Genomic DNA, 24,290 nt, shown 5'->3' on the forward strand with positions numbered 1-24,290 from the left:
AATGTTGGCTGCCTAATAGTAGTATCTGAGATTTGGGAGTGGCACACCACCCTGAAGGCAGGGCTTCTGTATATGCTTCGATTTGTTTGTTCCAGATGAAGGTTGATAATGTATGGAACTGAAAAAAAGAAACCAAGGGCAAAAAGTTGGCTGTGTAAAGAGCTTTTGTTACATGTGATACAAATTCCCAGGTACTTAAACATCCCTGTACAAATTTTTAATGGAACTGAACTAAAGGAGGTGCTTTTAACAATTGCGTTAATCTAAATCAACTCGCTTTTAGAAAGGTTTATTTTGTAATTTCATAGTTTGTTAGAAAGATGTCCATCAGTCTAGGAAGGCTTGACAGAGGGTCTAATATGTACAGCAATAAATCATGCATATAAAGTGCACATTTATGCTTCTGGCCTCCATGTAATTTCCTTTGACATGAATATCCTGTCGTAGGGCTAGTAGTAGTGGTATGATAACGACAGCACAGAAGAGAAGAGACATCGGGCAGCCTAGCCTTGTACCTCACCGCAGTCTGAAGTAAGCAGATGGGTTGATTTACATACAAACAGCCATTAGGGAAGATAATGAAGTCTTAATATAGGTTGTAAATGTTGTACCAAATCCAAAGTTTTCCAGGGTGTAAAAGAGATAATCCCACTCCACCAGATCTAAGGTTTTTAAGCATTAAATGATTAAATCTTTGGAATGATAGCTGAAGAGGGATTGTAAAGGATATTTATTACTCATTAAAACTGAATACCTGTTCTCCATAAAGCCTGTTGGTATTTATTACTCTGATTTTCTTTGTGAAATCAAAAACAAGCAATTCATGAAAAATTACATTTTGAGATGTAGTATGTCCACACGTTCAGAAACTGTCACACTGACAAGTACAACATCAAACACCCTCTAGAGTGGCAGTACACAACATGGTAACACAAAGCTAAAGTTCGCATGCATATTCCCCCACTGCTAGTATAACTGATGTTTCCTTTTCAAACATTTATCAGAATTAAACACCGAAGAATAAAGACCTCTCATGTCTCCAGCAACCCAGATCAAATAGGCTAATTAACCTAGGTTAGTTTAAGAATAGCAAAATTAACTGCCATAGATGTGTTTTAAACAAAGCGGACAGACAGAACAAACAAAAAAGCTGTTCCAGACTGAAGAAATTCTGTTTGGAACAATGGACGTTTAGTCCATTTACATGCCAGGGGAAGTTGGGGAAAATACTGGCATGTCTGAAATAAATGCTCCATATAAATGCTCCATTAGCAAATATGCTATATACAGTGGTTTATTTAAAGTGAATAAACACTTAAAGTGTTGCTTTAACTCAAGGATGTCCACATTTTTGGGGTTGAGATATACCTTTTCCCTGTGGACAGGCCATTGTGACTTAACAAAAAAGTTGGTCTCAACCAATTTTAAAAGCTGAAAATTGATAGGCTATTTCAATATAACAATTTAACAAGCTGATTGTGAACAATGTATTGGGTGCCTCTGCTTTAACTCCAACAGTGTTCAATTATGGCAAGATGGACTTTGGTTATATACACTCAGAATTAATCCAACAAGAATTAATCCAGAATTGTCTTGCTGGAGAAATACTGCCTGGGTCATTACATACATGCCACCAGAGTCAGAGGACAGGCTTCTTTGTTCATACTTGCTTTCACACATTTGCTCCTGAAGATCTCCTTTCTGCTAAGTTTATACTATTTACAGTCTACAACAGGTTATAATACTGAGAAGCACCATAAACTCCTTTCCAACTGTTAAAACTGCCCTTATCACTACAACATAAAGCCTCTCTGAGAAGAAAAAAACCCCACACACCCCTGCCCCACACACATGTTTGAATCTACATGGCTCTCATTAGCTATATCATTAAATGTTATACTTTAATGTCCTGCAAGCCCTAGAACATCCGCCCTTGGGTAACAGTTGAAACAGGCTGTACGGAAAGGTTAGAGGGTTATCCATACAAATGCAACGATGAAAACTGCTTATAATCTATACAGGCATACACATTTCTTAAACATTAACTATTTAGTTTTTCTCTTTTGTGAAATGTCTGTTCACGTTTCTGTCTCTAATTATTAATTTTACATTATTCTTAAACCTATCTGAACATCTAAACGGTCTTCCAGGGGTAAACACTAACTGGTTTATATCTTGTCATATTGCCTAGCAAGACATCAGCAAGGGAGCCACAGCAAAACGTTTCACACACTGAATGAATAACTAGCTAGATTAAGACAATCAGTAATAACAATAAGAAAACTAAATCTGTCGGTAAATTAAAAACAACCATACCTTGCAGACATTACACTTTTATTAGCTAGCTAAAATGTAAAATATTTATTCTAATAACATGACGCAAGACTATAGGTACACAGCTAATGACTTGGAAGTGTTTATGGCTAAGCTATTTCGCTAGCTGACGGTTACTGATGGTCTGGAAGGAAACAACAGTTATAGCTAACGTCAACCCAAGTTAAATACTGGCTTGATATCTTGTTAAGTAACTGACATCTAGCTACATCATTTAACAGCGCCACTGTAAAGGCCAAATTTCTCTAACAAAGGAACTGTTTTGTGCCAAATAGGTTAGCTAGATGGCGAAAATTTGCCGAGACGTAAACGTGGAGGCACAAAAATCTAATAGCTGGTTATTCGGTTTGCTGTAATGACTCAAGACTGCTAACCCTAACCCTCTGACAGCAAACCTACTTGCTAGCTAGCCATCTGACCTAACTAAGTATAAAATCCGACAGTTATGAGGTTACATTCAGATGGAAACTTGTAATTTAAGGTGAAGGAAAGCGCATCGCAAGCGTCAGCTATTTAGCTAATACTTAAATATTAGGTAACTATCCAGGCTGGCCAGCCAGTTAGTTAGCCAGCGTAGCTACCCTGTTTCTAGACAGCTAAACAGCGAGCGCTAGCTTCTAGGCCGTAACGGATCTGAACAGCAAGAGTTTAGCAGCAAGCTAGTGAGAGCGGCTTTAAGGTGCTAGGTTAGCTATCTGAACGGATGGATGGATGCCTAGCCAACCTAGCTAGCTAAGCTAGCCAACTAATGTTAACAAAATGGTAACTACACTGAGAGGTCTAAACGAAACGTGCGTCACTCAGTATAACAGCATGTATATCGAGTATTTAATTACACCGTCCACACGCTTACCTTTGATGGTGTGATCTTCATTTAAAGTCCCAGATTTAGTAACGGTAAAGCCACTTATCCAGCTTCTGTAACGTTAGCAACGATACTTCCAAAGACACAGACACCCAGATTTCCAATCCGGATGTAGCCAACGGTGGCTAAACTAGCTATCCGGATAGCTAACCTAGCTAAACGGCCCTTATTGCAACTAACATGCACCAAACATGGCAGCCCAACCTGATTTTCCGAATGTCAGTCACTGTTTGTGGTTACGTCCACGACCAGCCTGGCGCACAACTTTTAAAACAGCAGCTATGAAACCTTAGCTAATGCTAGGTCGGAGATTAACGAGTGTGGCTAACCAGCTAGCTAGTAGGCTAACCAGCTACGTACACCGCTGCTCTTCACATAAGAACACACTCAATGTCCACACTAGCCCAACACAGACAACAGATTACAACACCCTCAGAGCTCCCCATCAATAATAGCACATTTCTCATACGACATGCTCTCAAAATGCATCTCTATAAAAGTATCACTTTTCTATGAGATTTTATGTCAATGTTCACAAAATGGCGCGCGCTCCAGCCCTGCGCGAGCCGGCCCGGTAGAGCCGAGACTCGGATAACTAACGTTAGCTACGGCGGCTCGGCGCCGTCTAACCTACTCCTACCACTCCGCACGCTTGTTTGCTAATTTTCCTCCGTTCGTTACAGTCCAAGGGTCTCGTCCCGAGAAACTGTCACTGATGGGAATATATGACTGCATTATTCCGGCGGGAAGCGAAAACATTTGAAAGATAAAAAAAAAAGCCACCGACAAAATGGCGACAGCCTGTGCTGTTACTATGGAAACTGTCAATCAAACTGTAACGTACCCGGATGGAGTGGTGACGCTTGAAAACAACGTGACTCGCGGTCATAAGCTGCCAATCAATGAGATCATTTGAAGAAGTCAGTATTCTAGTTATCACGCCTCGTATTAGTCCCTTATTCAACTCCTTTGTGTCTAAAACGAGGATAAAAGAGGATAAAGATGATAATCAGCAAAAGACAGAGGCCACACTTAAGCAGCCCAAATGCACAGCCTACCCTTACAGACAGACCAGTTACTTTAAACAGCTGAACAATGACCCAAGGTAAAAGGGAGATAAGCCAAGACCCTAAACCACTCACAGTATCTCACAATCAGCGTGGCATTACTCACACAGCATACACTGGCATTACTGTAGAGCTTATGGGTGAAGATTGTTTTGGTGTAAAACACATGCTCTGATCTAGTGTGGTAGCTAAGCAGGTTTGTGCCCCACAGCCAAGAATTCTGGGTCTATTAAATTTTTTATTGCTCATCTGGCCTAAAAAATACAGGGAAAGAAAAACAAAAAGAAACCACCACGGATTGGCATAGATGTATTAACTTATCTTTTCTCCACAATTTAAGTTTTTTTTTTTGTTGTTGTTGTTTAATTCTTATTTATTTATTTGAACAATGTTCTAAAATCTTGATTTTGATGGAAACAATATATGTAATTGAGGTAGGCTGACGACGCTATATGATCATGCATGGTGAAGGACAGCACCACGGAGGAGGCATCTTTCCCATTAGAAGTTCAACTGGACCTAACAGCTCACTGGTGGCTCAATGAGTGGTTTAGACTTGATTTCAGCTTTGAGGGGACACTGCTCACACCACCCAGCCCAACACACCGTATGACTAGTGTGAGCAGGAGTTATTAGAGGGAGTGCAGATCGACTGACTGTGGTTACTCACCTGGAATCTTCTTTATATATCTCTTCGGGACAAGGGAACATGGGTGAGATGCAGATGAACAGGCACATCCAGACATCGTTAACCAGGTCTCATCAGTGTCTTGATATATTAACACGTCAGGTTTTTTGCTAAGTCCAGGTTAGATTTATTTATATTACTGTCCTGATTTTTGCATTTTGATTTATTGATGAATGCTCCACAATGACACTCTCTCTCTCTCTCTCTCTCTCTCTCTCTCTCTCTCTCTCTCTCTCTATATATATATATATATATATATATATATATTACTGAAACAGAAAGTAAAAAACTACAGTCAGTATTTACAATTTTCATGGTTAGTCATCCTCTTTGGTCTAATTGGTGGTTTAAATGCACAATAAAGAAACTGTTAGTAGAGTCTGGCATGCTATCCACTAATATAAAAGACCAGCAGTAACAGATACAATATCACATTTTTACTGCCTGCAACAAAATACCATAATTTATCTTTATTTTTATTTATTTATTTTTAAAAATGTGTTTTATTTATTTTATTTATTTGAGAATGTAACAATAGGCATGATAAATCATGGCTGAACGTTAAGAGCATAAATAGAACACAAAAATAACAAAACATTTGTAATATTTACACCTTTAACGCATTCATACTAGAACAGATTGTTCTGCTTCTGCCAAAAAAAGTACAAATAAACCAGTATCTTACTAAAAACACAGAATTAGGAAATATTTCGTACCACTACTGTTATGTGGGATCAACTAGGGCAACAGCCAGTTTACCTGTGAACTGCTCACATTAAGTTTTTGAACAAAATCAAAAGTAAATACAGGAGGTTACATGGTTCACAAATGAAAAAGGTCAGTATCCCACTTTATTATTTAGTTATATGCTGGCACAAGTTTGAGATCAGAACAGTGTTTTCCTTAAATTTTTATAAGATAAAAGTCACTGCTGTAAATTGGTAACAGGAAGCATGTTACAGAGATGAAGTTCAAATCAAATCACTAATGTTTTTAGTTTTTAGTATTTGTCAATGGTGCTTGGATACTGATCCAATAAAAGTGGATTTTAGAAATGATTCACAGGAAACATATCAATAGCTTGTACACATGGTTCTTATTCAGCATAACATATTGTACTAGTTCTACTCAAAATATGGTTGATTTTCAACTTTATCATCTATGATCCTTTTACAAATTCTCCAGATTTAAAACAGACTCAATATCCACCCAATGCAAAAACATTCATTATTATTTAATTATTAATTTCCCTCAAAAATCATCAAGTTTAAAATCCATATGCTAAATTAATGCTGAAATGTCTGTACCAAGAAAATACAAACTGAAATCCCAAATAAGCAGATCTATTTTAAATTTGAAAAGGTTTATTTCAGAATTAACATGACCGTTTATTTCTCAGAACAGAAAACTAACCAAGTGCCCAAGAGACTGCCAGAACCCATGCAAAACTAGCTCTCTTAACAGCAGTCTCGACCAGGTACTATAAAACCAGTACTGTGAGCAGCAGTCCAAATCAGGTACAATGTGCAATCTGAAAAAAAGGGTCAGGTACAGGAAAGAACAGGGAGGTCACACCTGACAGGGCCAACACCACTTACTCCAACACAGAAAGGGAGTCAGTTTTCCTACAAATGAGGTAAATTGGCCAAAGGAAATTATATTTGTTTTTAATAATAAAAAAAACAAAACAAGAAGGCCCTAATCCTTTACCAATAGCAACAAATATTAACAGTATACTCAAGTTTCCAAATAGGTACATTACACGAATAATCCTCAGTGCAGAAGATTTACAAATATACAATGCGAACAATTTTTCAGATCTCCCTTCTGCAAGAAGAGTGAGAAATACATTAGAGACCCTGGTTCAGACAAAGGCCCATCGAGCAAACACCAAGGTCCATACCCAGCTTCCCACACACTTGTGCAGATTGCAATACTCTTGCTACAGTACTGCCTCTTGTCCTGGAAACCAAATAAATGCTTTTTAGAAATGATCTTCTAACAACAATCATAGTATTACACTGAAACCAAAAGTGCATCCACAAACAATTTGCTGCAATACATTAGACAGAGAGAGAGAGTGTGTGTGTGTGTGTGTGTGTGTGTGTGCGTGTTTCTGGCGTTCTCACCCTGACAGGGTTCTCTGAGCTTTACACCTCGGCTTTTTGGTTCTGCTTGACCTCCAGCTTCTTGCTTTCCTCTAGCGTGCCATCTTCCTTTTCTCCAGTTTTCCAGGAGCCTTCCCTAAGGCAGAGGATGCGTGTTTACCCCTCACGCTGGATTCAGGAATATCTCAACTCTATAAAATGCCTAGAGCTCCAGAAGGAAATCCATACGTGGAGAACATATACAATGGGACTGTGCCCCTTTTATGAAGGGTGTGTGCCTTTTTTAATCACCTGGTTTTCTTCAAGTAGAGCCAGTAGGTGAGACCAACAGCTACAGCAGCCAGGAGAAGCCCTACCATGACCCCCACCACCAGACGCGTCTGCTCCCTGGAGCTCTCTGCCTGCTCTGCTGGAAGTCAATGAACAGCATGCAGAAAGACCCCCCAACAATATGGCAGAGCTAAAACAACATGTACGCAGAGGGCGAGACTGAACAACAAAACAGAGGCTGAAGTACATCAACACACTTAGTTGTGCAGCAGAGGTTCAGCTGTGGAGATGCTCATAAACAGTTAATAAAAGAATGGAATCAACAAATGACAGATGGTTGAAAAACTGGTTCTGTGAGGATGCTGGTCAGGTTAGTGTCCTCTCCTACTAACCGTGAACCATGTTCCACACCATACCCACTGTGTTGATCACACCAACACATATAGTACAGAAAATACAGAGGGACATTTAATAATAATAAAACAACTATCTAAACTATCTATATAATAACTTTGGGTATAATTCTCTTATTTATACCCAAATCAGAAGAAGTCAGTTTGTGAATAACACATTATTTGCTGTTTCTCCAAAAAAGTATTTATGAAACCTCTTGAACTCACCTTGCTTATCCATTGTCACCTCGTCAAATACTGAAATCAGATATAAGATCATTCAATATGTGTGTATTTTTGAACATCCCAGCCTTTAATGCAAATTCATCAGTTCATCAGTAGAAACGACTGGAGAATGTTCACATTTACAGGTTCTCTGTGACTGTCCAAGACATAGTTCTTAGGGATCTCCTGAAGCATGCAAGCCCGTGGAACTGGCTGATGTGCTAAACGCTAAATCCCCAGCCAGGAGCTGCTGAGAGTGCTCCAGCCACCCCAGCACAGTCCCGCCTAGCATCGTGGTCCCAACACCTCTGCTACTGGAGCAGTCGCCGTGGCTACAGCGCGGGCTTGGACTGCTCCAGTAGCAGAGGTGTTGGGACCACGATGCTAGGCGGGACTGTGGCTTTTTGGGGAATGCAGAGTGAGAACGTGGGTACAGAGCCAGGGGTTAGAGTCCAGCATCCTGACGAACCAAGCAAAGAAAGGGAAAGGAACAGGAGAGTGGGCAAGCGCCAACCGTCTTGGGTAGATCTCACACTCAGACGCGAGCGAGGAGGACTGCCGATTGCCTGCACGTGTCCTTACGCACGACAGAGATTTTCTCTCACGCCGTATATCTACCCAGGAGGGTTTGGTATGTGGAATCGAAGGAGCACAAGCACCCTGAAGCGGGACAGATCCGCCCAGCCGTGTGGGAACACCTGTACTTACGAGTCGACACGGCGATGCTCTGTGTGTCCTGACCCAGACTGTTCGTGACGGTGCAGTTCACTGTCAGGTTCACTGTGGGGCTGATGGTGATTCTGTGGATGACTTTCCCTTCCACAAAGGCACTTTCAGTAGCCTGTAATTACAGCATCAAATGTGCATTCACCCATCACTCAGCACTGACCGGTACCACTGTGGTGAGCCTCTATGGTATATAAAATGCTTTATGTTCTATGTGGTGAAGTGCAATAACAAATAAATGAATAAACAGTGAACCAATACAACTTCGGTTTTGCCATGCACAGCTGTAATTGCACCATGTGCCACTTGAGGGCAGTATAGTACCAGCCTTCCATTCTACCGCTTATTCAACTGCTAACACCAGTTAATAGAGAGAAATAGAGAGAAATAGAGAGAAAGTGAAGCCCTTTGGTCTAGTGATGATCAGAAGATTTTTTTTAAAATTGACAGTTCAGCTCAGGTATCCGAAAGATTCAGAAAGACAAAGACAAAGACACACACACAAACACACACACACACACACACACACACACACAGAAAGAAGATGCTAGTTGCTTGTCCTATTCAACAGGTGGCACACTGAGATCGTTCTTATTTTCTCTGCATGGATACTAGGCATCTGTCACTTTGACCATGTCAACGGCACATTAGACCATCACTTAAAACACTGTAGGGTCAAAATGGTCCCCACAGCTCTGAACATACCGCACATGTCCCATATAAAAAGGTTCAACCTATATATATTTGTAAGGTCAAAGCAGCACCGTGTACGGGAGGGTAGGGTGCAGTGTTTGGGGAGTTATGCACTCACATTGGTGCCATTGATGCTCCACTGCACGGTGGGTTTGGGTGAGCCAAGCGCCTCGCAGCTCAGCACCTTCAACATGCCATCATCACTGCGCCGCTTGGTCAGCCTGCTGATCTCAGCGGGACCTGCGGGAAGAGCCCACACGCTCAGGGGTCGTAAACACTGTATCAGGTGAACTGGGAGACACAGCTGAGAAGGCACCATCTCCAAACATATGTAGCTTAAAGCTGATGAAAGCAATTAATTCTCCAAACATTTTGGACACATATTTGAATGGCCATTGAGAAGTCTGGTAAATGTGAACATGAAGTTTTCCAAGATTGTATGGACAAGCACAGGACTGCTGGAGGTTGATATCAGGAACAGAGTGAAGCACCCATACCTTGGACAGCGAGCTCAAAGGAGGCTTTCTTCACAAGACCAGCCATGGTAGCCACACATTCGTACACTCCAGAGTCAGAGTATTTCAGCTTGTCAAACCTGGGTGCACCATTCAGCTTTGCATTGTTCTAAAACAGAGTTCTGATTGTTAGGACCGCGAGACAATCACATCCAGCTATGCGCAACTTTGAATGCGACACAACAAAATGCCCAGAGTGTAATGAAGTATCTCCGATGTTCATGTAGGTGGCGCTGGACGCAGGTGAGCCTTTTTGGTGTTAGTTCAAGCCAGGACAGTTGTTATTTTACCTTTGACCAGGAGATCTGGGCTTCTCCAGATGCGCTCACCAGCATGGCCGCCTCGAAGCGATCACCGACGTATTTCTGGACCTTTCCTCTTGTGACAAGAGCAATATCCAGATCTACAGTAAAAGAAACACAAAGGCAAATTCCCACCCTCCGTTGTTAAACTCAGCTGTGAATTTAAATTTCATCGTCCACTTGCATCGTCATTTCAGTTCATAACAGTTCTTAGCTACATTGTTCAGAGGCGTCCATTAGCTGGGCTGGGATGCATCGATGTGCGACCTACACGTGACCACGATGTTCCTCGAGGCTGCCATGGTGTCGTTGCCCACCAGGGAGCACTTATATTCCCCACTGCTGGCCCGCGTGACGTCCATCAGCGTGTACGTGTCTGACTTCTCCACTGTCACCTTCTTCCCCTGTGGAAGGGAGGAGCGTTTAGTGGGTCGTGTAAAGGTCGGTAGAGGGTCTGCCCACCTCTGAGGTCCAGGAACAGCAGCTCAAACCTGGCAGAGGAGTGAGCCCGAGTGGGCGGGGCTCACCTTGATGTGGAAGCTGTAGCCGGTGGGGGGTGGGTTCCCGTCGGCTTTGCACTTCAGGGTCACATTGTCTCCCTCCTTGATGGTGCCTGCTGGGGTAACCAGGAGGCTGATGTTCTCTGTGGGGTCTGTGGATGGGAGAGGTGTGGGAGTGGGCCATGAGCTCAAACTCCAGGCCCGGAGGGGGGCAACAACTCCCTTCACAGCTCTTTGTAATGCATGAGCGAGAGACTCTTAGTGTGAAGAGTGGAGATTTTGTGTAGAATGCTGCAGGGCTGCAGAGCTTTTGAGAGACGCAGCGGGGCTGGGTTCTTCGTAACCTTGCCCCGAGGAGTTCAACAAATCCCCATTCAACCTTCAATAGCGCCACTTGTTGTCTTTCTAAATGCAACACTGCCTGCCAGTAAACGCTGATGAGACTCTTTTTCGCAGCCAGTCTGAGTGGAAAATGGACCACTCTCAATTACCCCAAACATCACACTGAGTGTGATTTGTTCTCTGACACTGACGCTGCCTTTGTCTACGCAAAAGTATGATTACCAAGATATAAAGATCTAGAAGGTTGGTCTGTGTCAGCGAAACTCACAATTGATGATGAAGGTCACAGGGCCGGACAGCAGGTCAGAGGTCAGGCTCTTATGATGGATGGCGCAGGTAAACTTGGCGTTCAGGTCTCCCTTCACGGCAGCGTACTCGAGCTTGGAGGACGTGGACAAGAGGCCAGTTGCTCTGTCTTCGTGCACGGCTGCCGTTAGCTTGACTGCTGAAAACACAAAGCTCAGTATGGTGACAGGTACTCCTCTGGCTCCAGCTGCCACTCCAGCTTTGACCTGTGACACTTCTTACCTGTCTGATCGGCCGTGAGTGGAACGCCATTCTTATACCATGTAATGTTTGCCGCTGGGTAAGCGTTTTGGGTGGAGCACTCTCCCAGCTGGAAAACATGACCAGAAGGAGAAAAGCAAGCATAAAAACTAAATAATGTCAGCATGTTTGACTATTATGCAATTAACCTTTATGCACTAGAAAAAAAATGATTAAATCCATAGTTATTAAGTGCCAAAGAACAACTAATCTATTATAGTTTTACATCAAGGGAAAATAACAGTATTACAGATAATAACATTAATTTAAAACAAAGAAACCTTTTTCATTTAGGAGTGTAGAAGGATGTATAACCTTTCATAAGTCGCGATTTGATCAGATAACAGTCCTGACTAACATCAATGCTACAATGAGAGCAGACCATGTCTGTAAAGACCAGTGTGCCCAGTGCATCCGTGTCCAAATAAGGGCCTTAAATCTGCAGCTGGGACCTCAGCAAGGGCACGTTCATGCAGAGCATAGTCTCCCTTTACAAGATTACACCCATTAAATAAATAAATGAATGAATGAATTAAAAAAGGACTGTACCGACCTTCTAAATCATCACACTGCCAATAAAGTACCAGACATCTATCTCAGAATGAGCTGCAAACATTCTGAGTAGATGTCCCGCGATTGTAGCCATGGTAAACAACTGTTTCAGGCACTGGCCTTCACACATAGATAAAGGCAGAGCATTCAGTCACACGGGGCGTTCAAAGGCAGCAGGGCAGTGCAGACACTCCAACTAGACCCTTCGCTTGCAGTGAAAGGTTCAGTTTCAACCAAGCTTGCTTATTCTACTTTTTCCCCCCAAAAGACGCCAAAAAATTCAAGGACACAAAGCAAGCCATTATCATTATCATTCTTCTGCAGTCTTCACCAAGGTTGGATGCCTTGGCATTTAATCTCATAAAAGTGTAGTGCGGAGTCATGCAGACAAGCCAGCAAGATCCCCATTATGACATTACAATTATAACATTACAAAGCAACATCCAACATACCGTAGTTAGTTTGCCAATCTCTGCCTCTATGGCTTGATTAGTTATCGTGGGCACGGAGGGGGCCTCTGTGGATGAACAGAAAAGTGTCAGCTGGTCCAGTCATAGAAATGATCTCACATTCATTTCAGTATATTGGTGAGGGTTTGCGGTTGTTCAAGCAAACGTACTCTGAACTGTCACTTGAACAGGGTGCTCAAATATGTCGGCACCGATGACCACCATGCAAGTGAAGATCTTCTGATCCACCAGTTTTGCCTGAGATATGCGCAAGCTGAGGTCTCTGGTCAGGCTGATCCTGCTGTGGTAGTCTGCGTTGTCAGACAGAGTGGTGTTCATCCCCTGAGATTTGACCAGGAGGTCACCAGTGCTGCCATCGGCATTGGTCTGGGGAACAGAAGCCATGACAATCATGTTCTTGTGATGTTTGTACTGACAGAGGGCGCAAACACAATTACCTTAACTAAGGCATTGCACACTGTCAAGTGGAGATCATACCATCTAAAACATATCTGTAGGATCTGCACAACAGCACATGTTTAGAAAAACAGATAAACACACGACTTCTTCTTCTCTTCTCATTAGGCAGACTAGCTACTAAATACTACTGAACTTACATATTTCCATTTGGCTATGAAGACCTCCTCTGGCCGGACATTCCCCTTGTTGCAAGGCACCTCGATAGCTTCTCCATACTGGCCAACTATGGTATGAAGTCCACTCACTGGAACGAAGAAATGAGAAAGACAAGTCAAGAAGAATGAAAAACACTGGGACAACTTTGCTGGTGGTGAGGGACAGGGTAAGGTTTATACAACACTCAGGCTATCTGTACTACTGTAAACATGTGATATTTTAAGCATGTAGAGTTATCATTATAAGATAAGATAGCTTTCAGCTGGCAGACATGCGTAAGGGTTTAATTATTTTCCTCATGAAATTTGAATGCTGTTGCACCATGCTAAGAGGCAGGCGTGTCAGTCAAAATAATTTGTCAGGCAAAGCAGTCAAAAGAATTTGAATATGCAAATGAAGCTAGATGTAGTTATGGTTGTGCACTGAGCATAAGCACAACATCAGAGTTGTATGGCAGAATACAACTATTCTTTGTAAAGACAAGTATGCCAGACACATATCTAAAGTTTGGTCAAGCTAAGTAGAAAAAACAGCTTTTGTGTGGAGAAGGAAAGAAGCATCCTTCTCCTCACACAACTCTCTCAAACACAACTCACAGGGGAAATCAGACCCCTGCTGTCTCACTCTCAATACCATTCTGGAGATGAAGACAGAAGATATAAGCCCTGTGTTATTAAGTGCTAAAATTGGCTGCTGTAGAGCGAAATGTCCACAAAGATTAAACAGCAAATAACTTCCAGACCATGGAGTGTGTGATAAGTAGTCATGAACAGTACAGTACTGGAGGAGTCAAGTACTGCCCTGCTCAGCTACCAAAATAACACACCAAAAAACATCTGAGGCTCACCAAGTAATGGCCATCTCAACATTCCACATTTTGATAGCACCGACACCGCGTAAATCTGTTTTGCTGATGGCTGAACACAGCTAAGGGCATCATTTTGTTCTTATTACTACAATAATACTTATGCACATTCAGCAAATGGAGATTTCTGAACTATGAATATATAAATAACATGAATATATAAATATTTTTGACAAAACTGGGGAATGTAGCTCAGCCAGTTAAAGGGATCACATTATATCACAACCCTGCACATGTTTCATTCAAGAGACAGCGATGACACACATCCCATGAACATGCAATTGTGGTATGTAATTATTAATCCTCGTAATAGCTTTAAAATGCTTCAGGCTCGGTTTCTGAATGGAATTTTTTTTATCCCATTCTGATAAAGCAACATGCTTTAGTCCATTGTTTTAGTAACAATGGAAATACAAACAAACACTTGAAAATCTTGAAATTCTAGTTTTTCGTGTCACTGCATATTCACTTCTACCCGACGACAGACCCAAGCACAAACACTCCCCCTCCCAAGAAATGGGACAAGACAAACACCTCCATCCCTTTTCCTCACTGAGGGAGGGACATCTGGGTCAGCACCTCTGCTGTATCTCTCTGAAGTCCACAATAGTGGCTTTCATTCAAGATGCAGGTATCCTTTACCGCACACAAATCCTACAATACTTACACTTAGCTTCTTGGTTTATCTTCCTGAGGTAAAAGGTCACCCATGACTCTAAGAGTATGAATAAGCCATTTCTTTTCACAATCTCTTTTCGAACTTTCAAGGCACAAGATCAGTAGTTGATCTGGATCGGTTTCCCCATAGTTCCAATCAAACTAGATCACCGTGAAACCAGTTTATGTGTTTAACTGCCTTTTAAACCAAAAACACCCTTAGAATGTCTTAATGCCTTAATTCAAGATGTTTGTGTGAACACTGAGAAGGTTGTGTGTCCACTGAGGTGGTTGTGTGAACCCTACAACAGATGTGTGAACACAGATGTTCACACAACCACATCTCTGACATTTCTTCCATAAGAGGTTCCAGCTGTAGGCTTTGCTCCTGTACAGACTTGTTGCATACAGGCCTTTGTTTGTGTAGAAGTATCTGTCTGATCACTGCACTACAGTTGGAGGTGATGAGTGCTTGTGTTTCTCATCTGTCCTTAATCAGGTCAGCCTGCTCTAGCTCGGTTGCATGTGACGTTTTCAGAATCTCTACCAAACCCATCTGGGATGTTTACTAAGGGATTAGTGAACTCCGTTTAGCCCACACTGCAGAAAATCACAACATGAAGTACATCTACCATTTGTCACTTTAAAGACACTTAAGAAACTAACCTAATGGCTTATAAAAATGTAATAAAAGTTGAATGATTCTCTGTTATTCTCTGATGAATCTTTAGATGTGAAAAAATGTTAATATTCTTTTTTGTTACTTTCTTTTTTCTGTTTAAAGTACCCAGTGTCTGTTTGAATCACTTTGATGCTAGTCTAAGATTGGTAAAAGAGAACCCATCCGAGTGGAATTGCTAGGCAACGGCTATCTGTGATCTACATGTGTTTGTAATAGTCGCTCTGCTGCCTGGATGCCAAGGGCAGTGATGCCCTAACAGAGCTTCTCTCCATCCAATCTCACTTGACAAACACGATGCTGGGTGGCACCTACATTAGAGGACAGAACAAACAGTAGAGCACACAGTGAGAAGAGAAGGGGACATTGTGCTGCCTCCTCACAGCTGACCACCAGGTGAAATAAATGCATGCTTCCACCTGCAACCCCTACTGTTTTAGTGTTTCATTCGCAAACGTGAGGTTTGTCTATTTGTTCACCCATCTGTCCCCTAATTTGCTCAAACAATGATTCAGTGCGTCGTTATTAACTCCGATGTCCAAACTCGGTGTCAGATACTGGGTCCCTTAACCTGTGCTACAGTCTCATACTGCCTGACCTTGCTGAAACATTACAACAGCCAGCGCTCATCTGCAATATTTATCTAATTATGTAGGAATGTCTCAACGTCTCTTATGTCTTCACCACTAATCGCTTTAGTGATTTATTGAAATGATAGATGATCTAGTGAAGACTAAAATTCCCATTTTGACTAATTAAACATTTAACGCAATAATTAGTTATTTGGATATTGATTAAAAAATACATTAAAAAATAATTTTACCATTAAGGATTCTACTAGGCTGTAATAGGCTGCCATTCAGGGGAAAGAACTGCTTTTAGGAAGATCCGGGATGGTCCCTGCCCATTAGCGGGAGAGTGCACAGCACAGCTGGCCAAGTGTGTTTCTCTAATGAAGAGAGGTCAAATTCATTACAGCATGCTACCGTTTTAAAGAGATGACACACAGCCAAGGAACTGATTCTGAGCCCCTGTTACTCTCCCAAAAGTCCCCCTCTGCTCAAGCCAACAAGCCAAGCACCATTAAAGCTCTGCAAAAATTAATAAATTGAAGTCTTCAAATATCCATGACAGAGCCCTCCTTTGAAAGCAAAAGTCAGTGAGCAGGTTGAAGGCTGAGTGCACTCCGGAATCACGTCCATTAAGGTCTAAATTATGGATTTAATGGGAGGAACGCCCTGTTGAGATATGACAGGCCTGTCATGACGAACCCCATGCCTGACCCTAAAGATCCACCGGCAGATCACTTTAATGAGGAGCCATTAAACCAGAGAGAGAGAACCATTAACAAAATACAGCCAAGATGCTTCCACCAGAGTCCATTAACCTGTACCACAATTTACAATCTTCAGGTTATGACCGAGTCTACATTCCACTGTCTGTGGGAAAGGTCCAGATGACCTCATACTGACAGTTATGCATCATACTGCACTGGTAAGCTTTTTCTATCACAGATGTGTGCATCATCTTAGAATTTACTGCTTACCCAATCTACTATTATTTTAAATTATTTTTAACTAACATGCCCCTGTACAATAGCTACATCTTAAACAAGATCTATTAAACACTCCAGCCAGGGTGCTCACTCCCTCACACAGCCAGGGTGCTCACTCCCTCACACAAGCAGGTGTCTGGCTTTTTCGTTTTGGTTTTTATTTTGTTTTGGCAGACATCATGGTCATGCCTACAGGCTGAGTGCATGTGAATTCTGGAGTCTTGCATATTGGGCAGGCTCAGCTCAGTCTTGGGCATGCTCAGTTCATCAGTGCTGGAGTCCAGGAAGTGAGGGCTATGTGAGGACCTGGGGGGTGGGGGAGGGGAGATGCCAAAACACAAAGAGGCGCTACCTCTCATGAGGAGCTGGAGAAGCCCTGTCCCCAGTCCAGCCTTACACACCAGAACACCACGCAGCCCGGCGGTGTGAGTGATTGAACTGCCGTTAGCTGGGCATACAAAAGCTGTGCAAATATTAATCTTAGAGCCATCTATGTTTGTGGGCTGGACAGAGAAGCACCCTCTGAGCAGGATGGGAAAGAAATGTTTGTCCAAAACATCAGCTTGCTCCTGTCCATAAGAGCTCCTGCAGTCTGGTGTGGCCGACCTCCGTTTGCACCCTGTGCTAGTGCAAGCAGTTGCCTGGGCAAAACCGTCACCCTCCTGCTCAGCTTGGGGCTTCTTCAGGGTCAAGCCGGTTAGAGGGTTCACACAGGGACTTACACTGTCCATGGCAGGATTGCCCAAACAGCTATAGTGTGAATACACCACAGCTGGGTTGGACAGACTCTTCTGTCTACTCTCAAGCACTCACTTAAATTAAGATCTCAGAGAGACTCAGTTTGACGATTAAAGAGAGACTTGGTTTGAATATTAAACAGGTCATTAAGCTCTCATCTCTATGAGGCATGTAGGGGGAGATGCTGTATTGACAGTGTCAGCGCTAAACTGGACTCCTTTATTATACTGTGAATGAATAACTTTTTACAGCCAACACTTCAGTTCATATAAAGGAAACGCAAGCATGGAATAGCCTATTCAAAATGCAGCAGGCTTCGGCTTGGCTTAGAAGCTACCAGACAACAGAGAGGCAGAGAGCCGTCAGACACAGAGTAACAGAGCTCACCTGGAGCAGGTGTGCCTGCCACAAAACCACACGGGCCAGCCTGTTCCAGCCTGCATGCTCCGAGCAAAGGCAACATCAAAGTCGCTCCAAATAAAAGTAAAGCCCCCACCTGCAGTCTGTTATCTCTTTTCCTGGCCAACTACAAAAGAGCTGCGCTTCAGATTAAGACCTTTTCCACCAGAGCCCTGGCCTCTGTGTGTGTGTGTGTGTGTGTGTGTGTGTGTGTGTGTGTGTGTGTGTGTGTGTGTGTGTGTGTGTGTGTGTGTGTGTGTGTGTGTGTGTGTGCGTACCAATGCCGAAATCACACAGGACAGCAGAGGAAGAAGAATATCGTGGGTGGTTAAAACACAGGTCTGCAGGGAGCCGTGTGCATCCCAAGGCATTGTGGGTGGTTTCCAGGCCATGTGAGTGCGAGCTGTGTCGTTTATGACACTGTTACAACACCTGAGGTGTTGCTATCACTACCAGTTTTGTCAGCTGGGCTTCTGCAGAGGTGGGGCAGGAAGGGGATGGGTGGCATGGGGTGACCACACCAGGTGAACATTTGCCTGTTTGAAATGAAAGAATGTAGTTTTTTCAAACTGGATGGGAACCAGTTAAAAAACCGAAACGTTTGAATGTCAGTTTTTATAATTTAAGATGCAAGTCTATAAATGTTTCTGCATTTAACCGTGTAAAACAGGATGCCTTAACTGTCTGGGTTTATTCTGACAATCTGATAACACATCTGATAATAATAATAATAATAATAATAATAATAATAATAATAATAATAATAATTCTTCCCTATAGTTACCCATATCAAAGAGCAGGCGAGCTAAGGGTGTCTTTTCCATTTCTCGAAAGCTGGTTTGACTGCTCTTGGCAGATAAAAAAAATTGATAACAATACCTCCAATTTGACTAGAGTGCACGTGTGCTTAAAGAACACATGAACTGGGAGAAGAGTTTTATTTTTGTGGGCTGGAGCACAAAAGCTCAATTTGCACTGCAGCGGGAGGAAGAGACGGAGATGGAGCTCTGCAGCAACACGGCGCTACCCCACTCGACACGCTCACACAAGGAATCAGTGCCTATAAGTCTCTCACTGCACGCAGGAGCAGACCCGCGTACTGCTCGCTCGAGTGCCTGGTTCTGTCCGCCCCACTAAATCAGGCCTTGCCTCTGACAGCTATTTTTGGCCTTGCATCAGTCCTGAAACTCAAAGAAAAGGTCACTGTAATCCAGTTGAATTACAGAGATAAAAGGAGATTATAAGTGTTCATATTTCTGATACTTCAAAACTTTGGCAATCTGCTCAGTGACTGCTAACGTGTAATACCAGCTGTGCATGAATGCTACAGCTGCACACGGCACAGGAAACATCAACAGCTTCCTCATTATGGTTCAGACAGTGAATTCGGAAAGACCTAGGATTAAATATACTATGACAGTAAATTGAGCTCACATTGTCCACACTAGCTATGCATTAAAGCTGTATTCTACTAAATTTGTTCTCAAGGACTAACTTTACATTTTAAATAGAATTTTAAATGTATTTAAATGTTTTAGATTAAATATTCAACCAAAACCAGAAATTATATAAAGATCCTCCTTTAAAAAATGTGATCATTCTGAAAGTTAAAATAAGATCAACATTCACTGTAACATATGGTTTCTTTCCTGGATCCTGACCCACCCTAACCAGGACTCAGTAAGATATATGGCTGTGTTGTTCACCCTCAGCTGGTGCATGCAGGTTACTGTGAAAAAACAACAAAACAAAGCCATTTGCTGTTAGTACTATCCAACAGAACAGCTCTCCCCTTGCAAACGGGACCTCTATGAGCAGGTGCTTAGGGGAAGCCATCACATTACTACAGACACACATGTATCCCAGCCACCCTGCTCCCTGCAGAATGCAAATGTTTCTCATTGAATATTTCAGGTATTTGAGAGCTTTTAGAATATGCAGCTCTATGAGTTACGGTTCTTATTCAGATGAGCCCCACGTCCTTCTTTCAGGGACATGAGCAGGGGTGTGAAAGAAGAAGACAGAGAGCTGATTACTACACCCCCCCACCCCACCCCACCCGGCCCCCCAGAGGTGCTTCTATACGGCAGGGGAGGTCTCCCTGGGAGACGTCGTGACCGTACACGCATCGCTTAAGGAAAAAAAAGAAAAAAGAAAAAAAAACGGGCGAGGTGCGACAGTGTGGCTGGTAGGGGGTCCGCGCAAGATTTTGAGGGTACTGCATAACAAAAAAAGGGAGGAGCAACCCGAGGCATTGTCCCTCCCCCTGGGTGGAGCTCCGGAAGCAGTAGGGCGTTCCAAAAAGCCAAAGCTACCTTCATGCATTTCAATGGAAGGCATTCCTGCATGAAGAGAGGACCACAGCTAGGAAGCCAGCACTGTCCCTTACCCGCTCGTAAAGAGCAGCCTGTCTCCTAGTCTTCCAACACAAAACAACTGTTCTCTTGTTTGTCTGATAACAGATAAAGTGGTTCCTAGGAGGAACGGCTGTGTGTCGGGGGATGGAGGCGCTGAAGACCTGAGGAGAGCAAAATGGAAAAGAACAACATAGCCACCGAGGAAAACATTTTTGAGCTCCCTGAGTCTTAACGCTCTTACCTTCACAGTGATAAAGTTTTGAATAAAACAAGACAAAAACAATACACCACCTTTCCTGCTAAAAAATGCATTGCTTTGGGCGAGGGGAAAATCATTCCGAAACTCATAAAACCACAGCTGAAAACTCAGAGGCTTTTCCCGATCCGCAACAAAGACAATGCACACACACACACACACACACACACACACACACACACACACACACATATATATATATATATATATATATATATATATATATATATAATCTTTTATAATAAATATATAAGAAAAGACTATACAAAGTACAAATTTAAGACTTTCATCAATAAATATGCACTTAAAATTTTAAGATCATGCTTTTATTTTGAATACAAGTACTTTGTTTCCTGATGTCCAAAATGAGATGTCAGTATTGGTGAGTTAGAGCCCAGAACCCAGATGCTACTGTAATAGCCTGGCAACTGTGACATGCCTGGACAATATTTTACACACAAGGCTGAATCCTTCCCAGGGTACAGCAGTAGATGCAGTTATTTTAGTCCCAGTGATATATACCTTTGGATCATTTGAAGGTAAAATAAAACACCAAAACAAACACACAATATCTTGTGTGGAATGTCTGAAGCTGGTCAGGATACTTAGAGCACACACACACACACGCAAACACACAAAAAATGTGGGCTCATTTGTGTATTGCTTCAGCGGCATCTGTATAACCATGGCCAGTACTGCAGTAATGATTTACAAATGATACACCATGCAGGCCCAGAAGGAACGTTACACATTTCTTACATAGTGATAAAAGAGTGAGAGTGTGAACTGAAGACAGCTCCTACAAAACACTACGCTAATGCATGCCGAGGGGCTGTGAGGACGATTTAAGAGACAAAGGAGGAAACTCACCCTTTAAAATAAACTGACTGAGAAAAAGGACGGTTTTCACCTACACTGTGGTGTAAGTGAACATTTCTTGACTTGCGTTGTGTAAAAGGTCATGTTAAAGCAGGACACACGGCTCAGACATTTTTCCAAGAACAGACATTCAGATCTAGCAAACTAGGACGATCCCACCGGCTGGACGAGTACGGTCAGGTGTGACGTGTCCTGGTGGTCTGGGGGGAGGGAGACGTGCTGGCGCTGCACTAAGAACAATGACCAGACACCTCTCTCAGGATGAGGCTGTTTTCCATGGCCCTTATCTAGCTGGGCAGGTCTTAGACTGGATATTACTTACAGTGCTACAAAAAGTGTTGAAAAATGCCTTTACTGACCAGTCTGACGTTCAAATTCTAATAGTTAAACTGATTATCAGAGACCAAACAACTACATACAAGTTACGTGACGCATGGATTATCTGGGGACATTTTAGGTCTCTGTGTTTTAAATAACTAACTCACTCATCAGAAAAGGTCACATGGTATCTCCTGAACCTGAGAAGCATTCCACCAGCTTTCTGAGCCACTGAGCGACAGCAAAGTTACCCGAGTGCTTCAGGCGGGACCCTCGCATGGCTTCCCATCACTCAACAGGATGAGCTAGTATCAAACTGACCGTGAAATACTGACGCCTTCCTGCACCTAGTCATGGCTGAGTGCAAGGCACTCCTACAAGACATGTGGCCCCTGACAGTCTCTCTAACACTTGGTGCATATGGTAGGATATACCATGATGAAGACAATAATGATGACCATGACCACTGTGGCACATAACAATCTTCAGATCATAGGCTATTCTCAGCTGAAACCACTTCACTGCCATAGACTATACTCAAACCTGCAGGAGGGAAACCGACGCCGGTCTTATCCCAAACGCCTCTTTCACTCACTCATACTATCTCAGTCTTTCCCCCCACCTCTATCTCTATCTCTCTCTCTAACACACACACACACACACACACACACACACACACACACACACACACACACACATACAACTGCCAAAAGGATTTATACAAAATGTGTACAAAAGTTTTTTTTTTAAATGCAGCACGATTAACGTCAGTTTAAAAACTACAAGAGCCTGTTAAATTTTAACCTTCCTAGTCCGTGCCTGAGTATCTGTGTATACTCACCCGACTGCTAAACTTGCAAGGGGTCCCCTAATCTTATCTTTACCGTAAAAGGACGGTCTTTAATTAACGTTCTTATCATCTCTCCACAAGCCAAAGGACGCATCTTTGAATTTCTTTCGGCTTTGTACCTACCTACACGGAGGCCACTTCAAGGTAGGCAACTCTGTGACATTCTAACAATAACTGGGTTCATTAAAGTCAATATATTGGCCAGCAAAACTTCAGATTAAACTGCCGCTGTTAAACAGGGTCCATGCACCGATCCATTTCCTCGCTTTTCCACTGTCATGGAAGTCTCCAAACCAGGGCATGCAGCTGTGAAACCCGTCTAGGCTGAGGAAGAGACGAGAGTACTGGTGTGTTGATAAATGAAGCGCCGTTACCTTGATTCAGTAGGGCGGCGTGCAGCACGCCAGCGAAGAGAACAGCCACGTGCATCCTTGGTCAAACCAGTGACTCCTGCACTCAGACCCGGGGTAGCCTCGCGCGTACGTGGAACCGTGCCTTACAGAACAAGCCGCATACGTCAGCGAGTTCGAACTTCTCCAGCCGTTAGCACTTGCGTGCCCGACTCCGCTCGAGTATCCCTGGACCGCGCACCTCGGGGAAGCCCCGCCCACAAACCGCCGCGCGCTTCACGTCGCGGTAAATTTGGACAAAATATCAAACGAGCGGGTGGGTCCGCGCGCTACCGGTGGGCTGCTTTTTGATTTTCCGCTAATTTGCGGATTTAACTGTCCTGTGCTGATGCAGCTCAATCTTTCTGAATCGCTTGGTGTCCATTTCCATGACCCCTCCCATTGTGAATTCAGCGTACATTAAAATAGTTTTATCTATCCATTGATGCTGTCCATAAACAATATGGCTTAATTTGCATTATTCTTTACATTGGAGTGCATAGTTAACGCTAAATGTAAAGGCCTGGTGTAATTCTGTTAACACAAGATAAAGGAATCGTAATATCTCAGCAGGTGTTAGTGTGTTAGTTCGTGTTCTTTCTCTCCTTTTCACTCTCACCTTTACTATTTACATTTTATAGCCGTTATTGCCCGAAAGTGTCCCTCCTCCCCCGCACGAGCGCAGGGTGGGGCGAGCTCTCACCACACTCACGTTTGAATTGTGCTCGCTCCTGCGCGAGCCTGAAGGTGGTCCTCAGAACGACGTGAAACCCCGGGAGTGCTGAGAGCGCGCCACCTATTATGGGTTCAGAGACGCCCTCGCACATTCGTCCATACTCCTATAATAAGTCTACTTTTCACGCAGCACTAAAAGATGGCCACTATGAACCTGGCTCCGACAAACCACTTATTACAAGGCCTGAACTCGGAGACACAACGGGTCATTAGTAGCCGCACTTATTAGTTTGTATAGGTTCACTCATCAAAAGGGCAAAGAAAAAGACCTCTTAGATTTTATATTCGGTAGCGATTATTGATCTGGATTTAACCTGTGATATTTATGCCTCAGTGCTTCATTGTAAATTATTACTCAAAAGTTGTCCAATCTAAGTTTGTAACTACGGAAGCCTAAAACTTA

At 42.9% G+C, this 24,290-nt stretch overlaps 2 protein-coding genes across 7 annotated transcripts in view; both read right to left on the reverse strand.

Moving 5' to 3' along the window:
* dyrk1ab (dual-specificity tyrosine-(Y)-phosphorylation regulated kinase 1A, b) overlaps positions 1 to 4,003 on the reverse strand; it is a 21,809-nt gene extending 17,806 nt beyond the window's left edge. Inside the window, exon 1 of one of the 2 annotated variants that reach the window (XM_035534108.2) lies at positions 3,188 to 4,003. The gene's annotated coding sequence lies outside the window, so the exon portion shown is untranslated. Of the gene's footprint in view, positions 1,802 to 3,187 lie in introns of those variants that run through there. The other variant, XM_081700016.1, reaches the window with a different exon arrangement.
* A 2,028-nt stretch (positions 4,004 to 6,031) lies between these two features.
* alcamb (activated leukocyte cell adhesion molecule b) lies at positions 6,032 to 23,360 on the reverse strand. 5 transcript variants are annotated; one of them, XM_027011700.3, is made up of 16 exons: positions 23,138 to 23,360; positions 13,192 to 13,298; positions 12,745 to 12,961; positions 12,578 to 12,642; positions 11,556 to 11,643; positions 11,296 to 11,469; positions 10,713 to 10,837; positions 10,457 to 10,589; positions 10,174 to 10,286; positions 9,866 to 9,992; positions 9,487 to 9,608; positions 8,658 to 8,790; positions 7,953 to 7,982; positions 7,354 to 7,471; positions 7,084 to 7,198; positions 6,032 to 6,916 (listed from the first exon to the last, which is right to left on the reverse strand). In XM_027011700.3, exons 1-15 carry the CDS (start codon positions 23,190 to 23,192, stop codon positions 7,105 to 7,107), a joined length of 1,701 nt encoding a protein of 566 aa, XP_026867501.2. In that variant the 5' UTR covers positions 23,193 to 23,360; the 3' UTR covers positions 6,032 to 6,916; positions 7,084 to 7,104. The 5 variants fall into 5 exon arrangements, with proteins under 5 accessions (XP_026867501.2, XP_026867499.2, XP_026867500.2 ...); XM_027011698.3 differs by having other exon boundaries at positions 11,296 to 11,472; XM_027011699.3 differs by having other exon boundaries at positions 7,354 to 7,468; positions 11,296 to 11,472; positions 23,138 to 23,359.
* Between the last annotated feature and the right edge of the window lie 930 nt (positions 23,361 to 24,290).

This window comes from Electrophorus electricus, chromosome 17, assembly GCF_041902795.1.
Source record: "Electrophorus electricus isolate QZ-2024a chromosome 17, ASM4190279v1, whole genome shotgun sequence".
Classification (NCBI taxonomy): Eukaryota; Metazoa; Chordata; class Actinopteri; order Gymnotiformes; family Gymnotidae; genus Electrophorus; species Electrophorus electricus.

Bases quoted from the DNA above. Each gene is read 5' to 3' on its own strand.
- alcamb (XM_027011698.3), bottom strand. From the start codon at position 23,192: ATGCACGTGGCTGTTCTCTTCGCTGGCGTGCTGCACGCCGCCCTACTG. The intron at 7,983-8,657 runs GTAAGTACAGGT...ATCTGATTTCAG, and splicing joins GAGCATCGCCGTGTCGACTC to TATTTGACGAGGTGACAATG. The intron at 7,199-7,353 runs GTGATTAAAAAA...CCTCTGCCTTAG, and splicing joins CTCTACTTGAAGAAAACCAG to GGAAGGCTCCTGGAAAACTG.